This window comes from Brassica rapa, chromosome A10, assembly GCF_000309985.2.
Source record: "Brassica rapa cultivar Chiifu-401-42 chromosome A10, CAAS_Brap_v3.01, whole genome shotgun sequence".
NCBI lineage: Eukaryota > Viridiplantae > Streptophyta > Magnoliopsida > Brassicales > Brassicaceae > Brassica > Brassica rapa.
In genome coordinates, this window is record NC_024804.2 from 2,525,669 (window position 1) to 2,541,991 (window position 16,323).

The 16,323-nt window shown below is 35.7% G+C and overlaps 4 protein-coding genes across 4 annotated transcripts; 2 read left to right on the forward strand and 2 right to left on the reverse strand.

The window, feature by feature from the left end:
• Positions 1-115: 115 nt before the first annotated feature.
• On the forward strand, positions 116-2,253 carry LOC103844072 (delta-9 desaturase-like 1 protein). Its single transcript, XM_009120841.3, has 5 exons — positions 116-1,130; positions 1,222-1,362; positions 1,470-1,610; positions 1,708-1,814; positions 1,898-2,253. The coding sequence occupies exons 1-5, from the start codon at positions 819-821 to the stop codon at positions 2,088-2,090; spliced, it is 894 nt and encodes a 297-aa protein (XP_009119089.2). The 5' UTR covers positions 116-818; the 3' UTR covers positions 2,091-2,253.
• On the reverse strand, positions 2,189-4,547 carry LOC103844071 (F-box protein SKIP16). Its single transcript, XM_009120840.3, is given in 7 exon segments — positions 2,189-2,403; positions 2,534-2,640; positions 2,739-2,948; positions 3,081-3,717; positions 3,719-3,768; positions 3,922-3,952; positions 3,954-4,547. Coding segments are annotated over 7 exon segments (1,293 nt in total). The 5' UTR covers positions 4,133-4,547; the 3' UTR covers positions 2,189-2,324.
• Positions 4,548-7,897: 3,350 nt separating this feature from the next.
• Positions 7,898-8,666, reverse strand: LOC108870198. Its single transcript, XM_018655523.2, has one exon. It carries the CDS (start codon positions 8,615-8,617, stop codon positions 8,159-8,161), a length of 459 nt encoding a protein of 152 aa, XP_018511039.2. The 5' UTR covers positions 8,618-8,666; the 3' UTR covers positions 7,898-8,158.
• On the forward strand, positions 8,158-12,712 carry LOC103844068 (pentatricopeptide repeat-containing protein At1g06140, mitochondrial). Its single transcript, XM_033282532.1, is given in 4 exon segments — positions 8,158-9,525; positions 9,798-9,902; positions 9,904-10,952; positions 10,954-12,712. Coding segments are annotated over 4 exon segments (1,671 nt in total). The 5' UTR covers positions 8,158-9,453; the 3' UTR covers positions 11,399-12,712.
• The last annotated feature ends 3,611 nt before the right edge of the window (positions 12,713-16,323 follow it).

Consider the following 16,323-nt stretch of genomic DNA (forward strand, 5'->3'; position numbering starts at 1 on the left):
TATAGAGAGCATTGCAAGAAAATTTAACTTGAGTAACCGGAAAAATAAGAAGCGGATTGAACAGAAGCGGCCCGAGTATATGAACTTTAGAATGTGTATGTTAATACTTTTGGTTTAGATAATATCACATATATACAGATGAAATTCTTTGTGTTTCCAAAAAAAAAAAATACAGATGAAATTCTTTATAGAGCATCTTTGTTAGACTAACCTCGTATTGTTAATTTAGGCAAAAAAAAAACTTCGTATTGTTAAGCCTTTTACAAATAAAAAACTTTGTATTGTTTATAACAAATATTTTTATTTGGTTTTTACACATTTTCTGTTTTTTAGTACCCAAAAGGATATTATTACTTGGCGTATCACGCGTACAAAATATTTTCCAATCTTAAACCTTAAACGTTAAGAGGCATCAAAATGCCTGTATTGTTATGACGTAAAAGCATTCGAAAAAACTTTTTATTAAAATACCAAACAAATGTCCAGGTTTGTACGTGTGCCTATTATGCTTAACTCTTAGTTCTCGGACTAACCAATCAACCGGGATCGCTACGCAAAACATTAACGAATGCTCCTATTAGAAAATAATAAAATTAGCCAACCAATCGCTTGATTATTTTTAAAATTAAATCCTCGTTTGGAGACTAGGCAAACACGAGGGGAAGTGTACACGTTTATTATTTCGTTGTTAAACTAAGATATGATTACTCAAATCCAGCTTTACGATTCTGAATATCCACAACATTCAGCTATATATATAATCACAATCTTTGCTCAACCATATAACTCACCAAATCTCAAAACACAAACCATCCTTGATGGGTGGCACCAAGGAGAATGGCTCTGGCTCTAGCCGAAAAGCAATGCGTAAGGAAAAAAGAGCATATTTTTTTAGAAAATGGACAAGCGTCGATTTAATGAGAGCTTTAAGTGTTGTGGCCGTTCATTTGTTGTGTGTCCTGGCTCCTTTTAACTACAAATGGGAAGCTCTCCTGTTCGGTTTTATTCTCGCTGCAGTGACTAACCTCAGCATTACGTTCTCGTACCATAGAAATTTGACTCACAAGAGCTTTAAGCTACCTAAATGGCTTGAATATCCTTTTGCTTATTCTGCACTTTTTGCCCTTCAGGTATATATCGCTTAAACCAAAAATTAAAATGAAACAAAACACACCCAATATGCATCCTCAGTTTTATTTGAAATGTTATTTTTTTGGGCAGGGTCATCCAATAGATTGGGTGAGCACACATAGGTTCCATCACCAGTTCACAGATTCTGACCGTGACCCACATAGCCCTATCGAAGGATTTTGGTTCAGTCATGTCCTGTGGATATTCGACACCAGTTACCTCAGAGAAAAGGTAACTCCAGCGTTTTCAAATATCTTACAAAACCAGAATCAATCTTGATTTATGATTAACTAAAACTACGTCGTACATGTTGTAACAATGCAAATTTTATGCAACAGTGTGGAGCACGTAACAACGTGATGGACTTGAAACAGCAATGGTTCTACAGGTTTCTACAAAAAACAGTTGGTCTCCACGTCATGGCGTTTTGGACCCTCGTCTATATATGGGGTGGTCTACCTTACCTAACTTGCGGCGTGGTAAAAAAAAGGACATCTTTACATTTTTTCATAAATGTTTTAGGTTTTCAAAACTGATTTCATAAAAAAATAACAAAATATCATTTTGTTGTAACAGGGTGTTGGAGGAGCAATCGGTTACCACGGGACGTGGCTCATAAACTCAGCATGTCATATTTTGGGCTCGAGAGCTTGGAACACCAAGGACACATCACGTAACATTTGGTATTTTATCAAAGAGATATGAACATCCTTGTGCATACCATAATTAGGAACTAATTTTGAGTATTTGTGGAAATGGTCTATAGGTGGCTAGCACCAGTGACGATGGGAGAAAGCTGGCACAACAACCACCATGCCTTTGAGGCCTCGGCTAGGCACGGACTGGAATGGTATCAGTTAGACATAACTTGGTACCTTATTCGGTTCTTTCAGGCTCTCAGTTTAGCCACCGATGTTAAATTGCCTTCAGAAGCGCAGAAACGCAAGATGGCTTTTTAATCTCAGCTCTAATTCTAGCTATTTCATTTTCAATTTTGTTTTCGCTCATCACACGCTCACTTGTTATTATGTAAAACATTTGCGAATAATATATGGTCTAATAAATTTGTAAAACTGGTCGATTCAGAGTACTTAAGTTAACTTAATAAAGTGCATTGCACAATGTATGAACTATAAAAGCTGATATAACGCATTATCTTGAAAGAGTAACAAACCTCCTTGAGGGAGATGAGTTTAGAAGATGTAGTCTGGTAACTTCACAGGAAACTCTGCGACGTTGACTTCGAATTGAGGTTCTTTCGGATCTTGCAAACTACATAAAATGAAAGACGCAATGGTAAAAATTATACTCCAATTACAAGGTTTAATCTTAAAAACAAGATAAACAGCATAAGCGGTCTGCAATCTTATAAATCAAACATCATCGTCCATGAAGCATATACCTTCCAGGCACAAAGGTGAAAGATCCCTCAACGGATAAATTACTTGTTGGAAATTGGGAAATACACCTATAGACAAACTCTTCTTCCTTGGCTTGTAAGAGCGGATTCTAAAAAATACAACAAACCACATTAGAAAGAATTGCTCATATCCATTGTACTACATGGAACTTATATTAGCACAGGAGTGGAAGAAGCAAAACTATACCTTAAGTAGCACAACTTCTCCATCAACATCACCTATTACCGCGTCATCAGCTCGGACAACCCAATGTCTCGAATACATTTGCCAAGAGCTACGGTGTCTCCTGTTAAAGTTGGGCATGAGAGACATCCGGATGGAACATGCATACGAGTATACCGGTGGGTTATCCAGATGATTAGATACTTCAGGCATAAACACAGAAGACGCACGCACCTGCATTTATTTATTTATTTAATAACAATCTACAACCATGAATATAACAATTTTCCTGATTTATGAATGTGATTTATGAATGCACTTATAAAAAAAAAAGAATATAACAGTAACTAAATAAATATTGTTTACCTGCACACCATTAGTTACAAAGATAGAACACAAGGGAGGAATCTCGGGAAACAAACTGATACTTTTAATGTTATCCTGTTCACGGACTTTGGTAGCACCAGTTTGTAACCTCCTGCCATGTTCTTCTAACCAAAGCAGCATGGCGTCCTGTTGTTGATCGCCGTTGATACAAACCAAAGACTCGGGAACACAAGGAAGCATTTGGTGAGAACTTGTGTTTTCAGTATAAAGCTGTCCGTTTGTGCAATCAAGGAAAAACATCTTCTTCGAACTGGGCGCTGCTGATACAGCCACAACGACAATGTTCTTGGAGATAGTATTATGATCGCCGGCCATGATATCGATTGTCTGCCTTACCACTTCCTTAAGAGGTAGCAAGTAGACATTAACTTTATGCCAATAAGCAGAATAGCCACCAATAAGCCCTAGAGGCCCCTCATCAACACCAGCACTGGATGAGGAGGAAGAAAGTTCTTGGCCATCGACGAAACGGTAGAGAAGCCTTGTGGTGAGAGGAAGTTGGACGTTGAGAGCAGTCTCCAATTCTTCAAGATCATCCTCCGTGACACCTTTTCTCAGTGTAGCCTCTGCTTCAGGGAAGTTTAAGCTTAACCATAGTTTGAGACTGTCCCAACAAGAGACTCCAAGGATAAATTATAAAGGACTCCCTCCATGACTGATATGCCCCCTGAAACAATAATAATAAAGACACACAACCTTTTAAATGAACAGAACCACAGCTATATATATACTTAAAAAGGCAGGCTCAGAGATCAGATCTAAGGAAAAATCAAACCCTAGAAAATGTGAAAAGAATATTAAAAAAAAAAAAAAAGCTGACCTTGAAGGAAGGAGAGAATCTCCATGGGGATGTAGTCATGTAGAGGAGTAGAGATGTTGAGGTCAAGGGAACAGAAGATGGACCAAAGAGATTCCTCGGAGGCGGAAACTTGAAGGCGTTTGCTGACACAAGCAACTCTAGCTGTGTTCTCAGGACCGACTTTGGATAATATCATGTGGAGAACCAAATCTTCAGCATCCTCTAGACTCATGCCTTCGGTTTCGCTCAGTTGAGTTTGAAGGAGGATGCGAACCAAAAGATAAATACTTTTATTGTGGTGGAGTCTTAAAACTATAAAAGTGTCCTTTTGTCGGGGTAGGGTTTTAACAAAAAAATTATAGATATTGTTTTCAGTTTTATATACATAAATATTTGTTTTAGATCATTAGTGGTATATACTTTAGCTTAATCATATATTTAAATGTTTATGTAATTATTTTTTTTTTATCGACAACATTACAGACTCATATAGACTCTGTAAACCACACCGGGAGATATTGGTTCATGTGAACGACGAAAGACGGCTGTTTTCTGGCTTTATGTAACTATTTCAAATACAATAATTTTGTAATTTACATGTTATAATTAATAAATTGTTTAAAATCATATTTGTCACTTTTTATTATATATTTGTCATATTATAGTTGTGTTTAGTTATTAAAAAATTAATATCGTCAAGAGAAAAAATATTTAAAAAATATTTTATATTTAATTATGCTAAATTCTGATATGTCTTTCAAAAGTTTAAGATATGTTAATTATTAGACACATTTTATATTTTTAACGTAAATAGTTTCTATTTATGAAAATAAAATTTATAAATTTATCAATTTAATATACTTTTATCATATTAGTTCAATATGATAATTTTATTTTAACATTATGATTATAAATTAGATAAAAATAAGATAGCTTTATTAGAATTAGTGAAAATATTTACATAAACTTTTTGAAAATTAAGATATTGTTAAAATATTTTTCAACATATTTATTAGAATTGTTAAAATATAATATATAAAATATATTTATATTTAAAATAAAAAAGATATCATGAATATAATAGTTACAAAGATTTTATATTATTAGCTTTAATTAAATACATGTAAAATTTTATACATGTATTATATAGTTTGCTAATTTTAACCCGTCTTACCAACATATTATATTTTTATTTTTGAACATAAATATTTGATTCTTATGAAACTAAAATATATAAATTTATCAATTTAATACAATTTTATCATATTTAGCTCCAAATAATAATTTTCTTTTGATATAATTAATTATGATTATATAATTAATAGATAAAAATAGGATATAATTTTTAATTATAAACGATAACTGAATATATTAATGTTTGATAATATTTCAAAACTAATTTCGAAGTTCGTGGAAATATTTAAATATAATTTTTAAAAATTAATATCTTGTTAAAATCTTTTTAAACAGATTTGTTAAAAAATAAATAAATATATTTATATTTAAAATAAAAAGATATCAAAAGATATTATGATTAAAGTAGTGCAAAAATTCTATATATTATTAGTTTTAATATAATACATTTAATAAAATTTCTATATGATGGTCTAATTTAAAAAAAAAAATCACACATAAAAGACTTCATGATGTTATTACATTCATAACCAAAAAAAGAACTTAAGTAAACCGGATCTGTAATTTAGTCACCAATGTGTAAGTAGTTATGAACGAAACTTAAGCAGATATTATTTTAAAAAAAATCGGTTTATCATCTTCCGGTTCTGGTGGTGTAAGGCGAAACGAAGGAGTCATGTAGTAGTAACATGTTTGATCAAATGTCCAAGGTGAAAAATGGAAATGTCATCTATCTTATTAAAACTCAAGTACAAAATTGGAGTGTTTGGAGACTTGAATAGGACTATTAAAAAATTTGGAGTGTTTGGAAACATGGATTGTAGTCTTTTAAAAAAAAATATTTTTGTTTGAAAACAAGGATAGTAGTATTAACAAAAAAAGTAATGGGCTTATGTTTTTTAAAAAAATTGAAAGTTATCTAGGCCACTTTTAAAATATACTAAAATGGGTCAATCTAATTGCCTAAATTTTTTTTTCTAAACTAACCATAAAACAAAATTTAAACTTTATATACATATTTCAAATCAAAATAATAATTCAAATTTGATTTATATCAAAAATTGATTCAAAAATATACATATATTCAAAAATGGATTTTTACTAAACTATTTTTCAATAACCATTATAAAAAAATATTATCAATATATATAAGAAAAATATATACAAAACCCAATTTGAAATACCAACTCAAATTATGATTTTTATATTTCATATTAAGTTTTAAAAATATAATATATGTAATTATTTATATGATGGTATGTATAAAATACTATTAATTATATGATTACTTATATGATGGTACATATAAAATACGATTAATTATATGATGATAAAATACGATATATAATAATGACTAGAGATGGGCTTTTGGGTACCCATACGGGTTTGGTTTTGATCGGTTTGTATTTCGGGTTTTCGAAGTCAAAGATTTCAACCTTATTAGAATGTTTCTAAATTTTGGTTTGAGTTCGATTTGGATCTTTGCGGGTTTGGTTTGGGTTTAGATAACTAATTTAAATTATTTTTAAAGTCTTAAATCATTATATATTTTAAATTTCTCAAAATGTATAAATAAAATAATATATTACGTATAAATTTGAATAACATATGTCATAATACTTAAGCTTAACATATCAATTGGCTTGATTTAAATTTTGGATACGGAATCAATAATTATTTTAAGTATTTTTGGTGATTTGAGTATACTTTAACTATTTCAGATATTTACTTTTGACTATCTATATATATTTTTAAGTATTTAAACCAATTTAAAAGTATCATTTTGATATTTTATATACGTTAAATCTAAAAATAATTAATATATATAAGTATATAAATCTATTTTTAGATAAATTAAGATACCCAAATACTTCGGTTCGGATCAGATTCGGTTCTCTAAATAACAAAATTTTGAATAATTAAAATATTTAATCAATTTATGTTCGGGTTTGGTACTATATTTTGGATCGGTATCGGTTATGTTCCTCAGATTCATTTTTGCAAATCCTAATAATTACATGAAAAACAAATATCAATATATTTTTCAAAATATACACCCGCGCGCCTGCGCGGGTCAAAATCTAGTGAATATTATAAGTAAAGCCAAGCCTTAAGAATATGTGAGACCATTGGCCTCTCCATCTCCAAGTCAAGTCAATCCAACAAATCATGTACACAGACAAGTAAAAGTTATACAGCCAATCAAAATTAGATCGATTTGCTTTGAGTGTATTAATTCTGGGCACGTGCTATTTGTTTCGAGGAAAGGGCATTGTCTAATGCAAACCGTGTCATAGTAACTCGTTTGATCAATTCCTACGTTTGTTTTTTTAATCAAATATAGGAACATTTCTTTCTTTTCTAACCGGTGTAGTCAAAGTCAAAGATCATATACATAAGATAGCGAGCACAAAACACAGAAGTCAAGCCATGACTCATGAGGTGTTAACCGAAAAACTCTCTCTCTGTATATAAGTGTCATCAATAAAATCCCATGCATAAGTGTCATTAATAAAACCCCATGCAAAACTAAACTGCTATACAACAAAATTTACGTATCGAAACCATTTTAGATTTGACATTCGAACCATTTTCTAATCTAATGGTTTAAGTATTTATTCTCTTTTTACTTGAATCGTTTGATTAACTATGATCAAAGATTCAAAATCGCAACGAAAAGAATGATATTAAATATATGTTGTGACTTGTGATTTAAATTTAGATATGGAAGAAGCCTATAGTCGAAATTAACAACTGAGGCAACAGCTATCCTCGTACGTCAAATGTTAAGAATCACAATTCCATGATGGTCGATATTATAACCCGGGCTTACAGTTTATGAAGATGATCAGAGAGATGCGTAAAGATAAAAAATAATATTATAATTATAAACCAAAATGGTTATACATGTAGTTCCTTAACAAATAAAAGAATAATTAATCTTATCAACTAGCTTTTTGCAGCTTTTATGAAGTTAATGAATACATACATTTGCTTTTGAAGTTGCTAACTGCTTTAAATATAGAACCAATACACAAAACCATTGTTGTGTTTATTACATTAACTACCTTAAATTTGAAAAAAAAAATGTAACCAGGATGTATAATCTGACTAAGGTGACTGCTCAGCCGCGGCACGAACCTCCCTGTCTCGGAATGTGGGTACATCCGTTTCGATCTGACGGCGGCACCGGACCTCTTTGCAGGAACTGGAACACGTATTGAATCTCACCGCTGGTTCGCAACGGCCTAGCCGCTTCCACTTGTGTGGTGCCCAAGAAAATCACCAAGAATCCAAGCAGAATCACTCCAAGTATCATTTGTCTCTTCATCATCATTCCTCTCTTGTTTCTTTGTATATTAAAAGTAAGAATTTCTTCTTTTTGTCTTGGCACGTAAAAGTTGTTGTATGGCTTTACTCCTTGTTTGTTTTGTATCATATATAGTTTTGATAATGACCTATATATAAGGTTGTCGATAATGGTGTTGGTTGATTGGTAAACTGGTAGCTTTGTGTGACTTTTGGTCCTACTGAGATATTCTCGTGGCTTGACTTTTACTAGGAAAGACTTGGTTTTCAACATTTGAACTTAAACAATAGGAATTGATCAAACAAGTTAAGACATAACACGGTTTTTGCCTTGGACCGCAACGTATATCACAAATTCACAAGTAAACATTCAAAACATGATAATCAAAATTACTATACCGGTTACCGTTAATAAGTAATCTTCAGGAGTGTTTCAAAAAAAAAAGTTTAGATGAAAAATGTACTTGAAAATAGATGGTTTTGTACTTATTGATCTTTGATTATAGTTTGGCTTTGGAGATTTACTAGCGCTGAGTCTGCTAAATGTTGGTTAATTAACCAGAAATCAACCGGTTAAAGGTCAAATTAATCAGTTTAAAAAAATGATGAATTCAACTATCGTTTCTTGGTTTGTCAATATTTAAACGCTACATGACGACGATTCACATTCGGTTTTGGAGGTCAAGACGACATGATAACACCTTAAAAACCGAATCCACTAAGCCAAGGAAGTTGGAAGTTTTCAACTGCCTCATAAAGCGAATAATCTTCATAGAAAAAAATTCATGTCACAAGTTTGATTCAGTCTTTAACTCTGAAAGTCACGACCAAATAAACGAAGACATGCGTTGGGTAGGTGCGGACGCACGTATTAAATACAGAGAGACAACAGTGTGGACATGAATCAGTACGTAACTCGGCCCAATCCTGAAATTTCACCGAAATTCATAACTCATAAACATGGCAACACAAAAAAAAAAACAATAAGCACGTGATTCATTTTTTGTGTTATTACAAAAGCACGTGTTTTAGTTTGCTTGATTGTTCTATTTAAGGGAGTTTGACTTTTTGACTTTTTTTTGGCGGAGGCGCAGTTCACCACCGATACCGATGCTTCCGGTGAACAGAACCAACACTCTTCTAACCATCCTTACCCAAATCAAAGCGCTGCACCTAACTCGTGTTGGAGATAAACTTGAAAGTAACTTAAGTAACAAGTTATCTACATCGAGTTAGATTTGGAGTTATCCAAATCTAAATATAAGTCCTAATGAGTTTAGGATTAAAGAGTTTTATATATAAGCAATGCGTGTGTGTGTTGGCTTTGTGTGAGTTTTATGAGCTTTGTGTTTTGAGGTTTTGAGCATATTTTCCTCAAGTGATTAATAAGAAGAGTTTCTTATTGAGAGTTATATCGTGTGTGTTCTTGAGACTTGATAACTAGAACTCGAAAGGTTCACACAAAGATTATAGTCCACGGACTCAAAGAAGAAGTCGTTCTCGGATCCAGTCTCACAAACTCTTATATCCAATTAAATCGTCTCCATTTCACCACTGCTTCCTTCCTTCGATCGAATCCCACCCCAGAAGAGGAAACGGTACTCGTGGAACACGATCCTCTCTGTTTACTCCAAATCCAAGAATCACGGCGAAAGCTTGCGTCTTTACAATCGCATGAGGAGGGATTGCGATGGTGGCGTCGTCGACAGTTTCAATTTAGTGTTCGCGAGCAAAGCTTGTGTGGGGTTAGCGTTTTTAGAGAATGGGGCTCTGATTCACGGATTGGCGGTGAAGTGTGGGTTGGATAAGGATGATTATGTTGCTCCGTCGTTGGTTGAGATGTATGGAGAGTTTGGTGGAATGGAAGATGCGCAGAAGGTGTTCGACGAAATGCCTCTAAGAAGCTTGGTTCTTTGCGGGGTTTTGATGAAACGGTATTTGAGATACTCGAGAGACTCTGAAGTGTTTCGTTTGTTTTATCTCATGAGAGAGGCAGGTTTGGGGGTCGATAATGCGCTTACGTTGATATGTTTGGTGAATGCTTCTGGGAATGTCTTTGCTGGTAAAGAAGGGAAGTCAGTGCACAGTTTATCCATCAGAAGGGGGTTTATAGATCAGAGTGGCTATTTACAAGTCTTTGTTGTAGATATATATGTGAAATGCAAGTTGTTGGATAATGCTAGAGAGATGTTTGAAACAAGTGTTGATAAGAATGTGGTGATGTGGACAACGCTGGTTTCTGGATTTGCTAAATGTGAGAGAGTTGTTGAAGCGTTTGATCTGTTCAGGGAGATGCTGGGAGAATCCGTTCTTCTGAATCAATGTACTTTAGCGGCACTTCTTGTTGCTTGCTCGAGCTTGGGGTCTCAAAGACACGGGAGAAGTGTTCGTGGTTACATGATAAGCAACGAGATTAAAATGGACGCTGTAAATTTTACGTCTTTCATCGACATGTATGCTAGATGCGGGAACATTCAAATGGCTAGGAAGGATTTTGATATGATTCCGGAGAGAAACGTGATATCTACGGAGAGAAATGCCTTTGGGATAAACGGTATGTTAGAGGAAGCTTTAGATTGTTTTGATAAAATGAAGTCGCAGAACTAACTCAAACTCTGTGACATTCGTCTCACTTTTGACGGCCTGTAGCCATTCGGGAAACATCAAAGAAGGACAGAAGCAGTTTGCGTCGATGACAAGTGACTACGGGATTGCACCAGAGAAAGAGCATTACGCGTGTATGGTAGACTTGCTAGGTCAAGGTGGTGAAGTTGAGGAAGCTAAGTTTTTTATTGATAGCATGCTTGTGAAACCAATGGCCAGGGCTTGGGGAGCTCTTCTGAATGCATGTAGAATTCATAAAAATGTCGACTTAGGAGAAGAAATAGCAGAGAAGCTCTTATCCATGGGATCCATTGAATCAAGCGTCTACGTCTTGCTTTCTAACATATATGCTGACGCTGGGATGTGGGAGATGGTGAATAGCGTGAGACGGAAAATGTGCATTAAAGGATATACAAAACCCATGGGACCATATGCTATTGAAGTCTGCTAGATACTTTCAGCTATTGATTGATCATACAACTTAGTTTGACGAATATGAATCGACAATATATAGAGATGATTGATATATAACTGACACAATTACTTAGAGTGAATTTTGTAACTCAAAAATCTCACAGATGAGCATCCGGTGACAGGCTCCAGATGAGTAAGTAGCTTTTAGTAATGAATCATTCAAAAGAACTTGAGACGTATGGTATGTGATTCTTGTAATGTTTTAATAGTTCTGAGATTTTTGTAATGTTCTCAGTGTGATGATATATACATTAGGGTTTAGTAGTTTTTCTTGGTGGCTTGAACTAGATTGATTCAATCTTGAATTGCATAGTTTGTTTTTGGGTGTTTACATCTGCTTTGTATTCTTTTGGACCTATTGGTTTGAGAACAGTGTGTGTGTATCTTCTTCTTCTGATATATTGTCTTTGGATTTTTAGGCTGCAATCCTTGGAAAGATGATTGGTTCGGGGAAGGGCATCTGAGAGATTGCTACCTACTGGGTGATGTTTTCAAGTAGTCTCACAAGACATAGCAGCTTTTTATCCTCTCAACAGTGCAATCAATGAAGTTGTTAACAGTTGCAACAGAGCCAAGTGACAGCTTAGCCGTGGGAACAGAGTCAACCAGAATCTGAAAAGCAACAGTCAACAACGACCCTCCTTCTCCTCCAGTGGCTCCACCATTTGCATTACCATATGGTTCTTTTGGATCAAACCAGCAATTCTATCCCAGTAATCAGTCGATACAACACTATGCAATCTGCACAACAGATCCATCAGCTCCAAATTCATTCTCAGAAACAACAACAACAGCAGCATCAGTTTCAGTTTCATCAACAGAAGCAACTGTATCAGCTTCAGCTTCAACAACAACAGGAACAACAAAGCGGTGAGGATGAGCTGAGAAGGCTGATGTCTTCTTCGAGTCAGAAAGAGAGTGTTACATCATCGCCTGATCTTGAGTCTCTCTCGACAAATGACTGAAGAGTGTTGTTGACTGTGTTATTGTCCAGTTTGGTGAGGTGCTCCTATCTCTTTCCAATTACAAAGCTGTGGCGTTTTCTCCCTAATCAGAGGCTCATGGGATTTATTGCATTCTTAGAGTTAAAAACAAGATACCCTTAGAAGCTGTTAGTGAAGTCTTTCTCTGTTGTAGTCTTTTTTTAACCATATTCAAATTCTTTGGCTTTTGTTTTGTTTGGTTATAAGAAATGTCTTTCGTTTGGTTTTAGATTTGATGTTTGTTAAGTCTGCAAAGAATCTTGAATTTATGGCTTCTATACAAGAAACATAAACGATCATTACAAAGAGAAATGATGTTTCCAGGAACATGGATTACAAGATTATGGACTAAACTCGCAAAGAGAAAGGAATTTTCCGAGAACATGGATTACAATCTTCCGATACAAAATCGAAATGAACTAAACCAAACATAACTGGTCTTTAACAATATTCATCTCCTGCAACAGCAAAACGTAAACCATATGTAGCCATGTATGAGTAACCTTTTTATCCATCTTTGATGGAGTTGAAAACAGATGGAGATGATATTTGATGCAGCGTAGCCTTATCCGACGTCCTCTTCCTTTATTACGAAGTATTAGGACTTTTTCTATTTTACTACTATGTTGGTTTTCCTTTTATTTTTAAAATAACTACTTATCCTTACGATAAGCTAATTAGGAATATGAGATAGTTATAAATAGGGCATCCATGTCTTTGTGTAAGATACCTTAGATTTTAATAAGATATAGAGTTTTCTTAAGAGCTTTCATAAGCACTACGAAGAGTATTCGCGACCCTAAAAGCTTTAATGAGCACTGCAAAGAGTATTCGCGTCCTTATCTTTGTTTACCAAGCTATCTTCGTCGACAAGTCACCTGAGTTCGAGATTAAACCCTAGATCTTTGACTCATACCGCTTCCGCACTCTATCAGTTGGTATCAGAGCCAGAACGTTTCAGGAAAGAACTTCTTGTTTTCCATGACTAAGAAAACAGGAGGCGCCGCTGGTAACAATCGGGATCAAAACCCAGACGGCATCTCAATTGTCGATTCAGCAGCTAAGAGAAACCTTGGCCGGTCAATTGGACGCCTTGACCACCGCAATCACAGCCTTGGTTGAGCAGTAAACCCTACGCGACGCTCAAGCTCCACTACCAGCCCAACAACGACACCAACCACTACCACAACAACACCCGCCACTGCCACCAGGTCGCCATCTGCAGCCACAAAATCTCCCACCTCCGCTCCAAGGACAACGTCAACACCAACAAAGGATCCAACGATACAACCCATATGTCGACAACGAGGATGAAATTCATCATGGCATGTTTTATGAAGATCTTCGTCAACAAGATCACCATGATAATCACTGGGAAAGAAGCTTCTGAGTAGACATACCAGAATTTCATGGAGGTCTGCACAGTGATGAACTTATCGATTGGCTAGTTTCCGTGGAAGAAATCATGGACTTTAAATAAGTTCTGTTTGATCGCCGTGTTTCCCTGGTAGCCATGCGTTTTCGCGGCCATGCTGCAACATGGTGGAAACATCTCAAGACAACTCGATCACGCACGGGAAAAGCACCGATAAATTCATGGGACAAGCTCACGAAACACCTTCGGAAAATGTTTCTCCCGTACAACTACGAAAGAACGATGTATACTAAGCTACATAACTTGCACCAAGGTAACTGATATATGGTGTTTTATACATCTTGTATATATGCTTTTCAATTTGTTTTCAAGTCTTTATCGAGTCTTCCTAGTCCTTTTTGAGTCATTACAGGTCTGGAGTTGCATTGGATGGGAGATGGACCAGCTGGAACAAAAGAGGCAGAAAACAGTGCAATTTGGTGATTTTCACGCAGAACAGTCTTGATGACTGTTCCGGATAGCGGAGCAACCCGAGTGACTGTTCCGAGTACCTGTTCCAGCGGCAGAGATTTTTAAGGAAACTACAACCTATTTCGGGATTTGCCCTAATCTCTCTATTTTCTCTCCCAGCCGCCTGTGGCTTTGATATATCATATTTTCTGTTTCTCTTTATCATTCTACGCCATTCTAGACAGAAAAAAACCATTTAAAGACTTTTGTGCTTTTGGATTGTAAAGGGAGAAGGCTCCATCTCTCTCACCATAGAGAAGATTATACTGAACTCTCTTTTTATCTCTTTTATTTACATGAAGTCTTATTCAGAATTGATCTATGTATTTCTCTGTTCATGGCTGAGTAGTCAACTTGCTTAGTCTAGGGTGTTCGGGTGTTAGATCCGTGAGTTAAACATAGATAAGTGAAACCATTGATTGTCTTCATTCATAACTGTTCTTAATGCTTGCATTAATCTGGCCGCTTAATGTTAGATCCTAGGTTTAACCTGTTCATTAACCGTGTAATAGGTTGCTAGATCTGTTATGAATGAGCCTAGCATCCCTAATCAGCGAAAGTAGATATTCGGGTGTTTGGTGAACCTATCGGACTTGATCTCTATTGCTTGTTGTCGCATCTTGATCCAAACGAGAGTTTAGGTATCAAGATCGATCAGCATAGGGGGCAGTTCCACGACAGTGGGCTGTTCTACTTGAGTGATCCGAGTTCTAGACTTGCTCTTAATTAAAATTGAATAATTGTTTGGCTCACACTTGCTTAACACCCGACCAAACTACCCTAGGCTAGCATTTTAATCATCTGAAATCTTTAATTAATCTTTTTACTTGCTTGTTATGAAATCAACTTTAAAACCCCCATATTGTTTTAGCTTGATATTGATCCCATAAAGATAAAGTGTAATAGTTGGTCTCTGTGGATTTGATCCTAAAGTGCTACATCGACATACCATTCGATTGTGGTAGTGTGCACATTAGGTTATTTGGTGTGCGTATACACGTAATATCAGTAACCGAAGTGTGGATGAGTATGCGGAGGAGTTCGCGCTTTTGTTAACCCGTAATGAGATTAATGACAGCCAAGTTCAACTCGTCTCGCGTTTCATTGGTGATCTACGACCGCAACTTCAAAATTCAATGGCACAATTTGATCCGTTAACTGTTGGAGAAGCTCATCGTCGTGCAGACACATTCGAACAACAGTCGAAGTCGTCAAACTGGAGCTCTTCGACGTCGAAGTCTCGTCCCCACGACTCTTCAAACACTAACACTCCATCGACCTCTACTAAAGAAGTCAGTGTTGCAGTAATTTCAGCAAGTAAACCCATCGCACAAGATGATCAACAACTTAGGTGATCAACCCGACCAAACGCATTGCGTTGTTATTCGTGCGGTGAACAAGGACGTCGAAAAAAGGCATCTCCCCCACGCAACTCTTCAAGGGTTAGTACTCGATGACTCTATCGATGACCAAGATATCTACGACTCACAAGAAGAGAATGACCAAGAGGAAGATAACATAGTGACCCTCACTGCCGGTGATAGTGGACGTTTACTTGTCCTCCTGCGAGCATGTTTAACACCAGTCACTCAAGACGATCAGTGGGTTCGTACTAATATTTTTCGATCTACTTGCACTATCAAAGACTGTGTTTGTAGCTTTGTCATCGATTCGGGAAGCTGTCGTAATGTAATCTCCGGAAAAGTTGTGGAGAAACTAGGCTTAACGCGGGACAAGCATCTCAGACCTTACAATCTTAGATGGCTCAATGACACCGCCAGAATTCGTATCATACAACGTGCTATAGTCCCTTTCTCTATTGGCCTTCACTATAGCGACCATATGTATTATGATATTGCTCCCATAGACTTTTGTCATCTTCTTCAGGGACTGCCTTGGGAGTTTGATCGAAAAATTATCCATGACGGAGCCAAGAACATATATAGTTTCGTCTGGGATTCAAAGAAAATTGTTCTCCTACCATCGCTGGATACGTCTAGTGCATCACCCCCATCGAAAACGACTTCAACAACA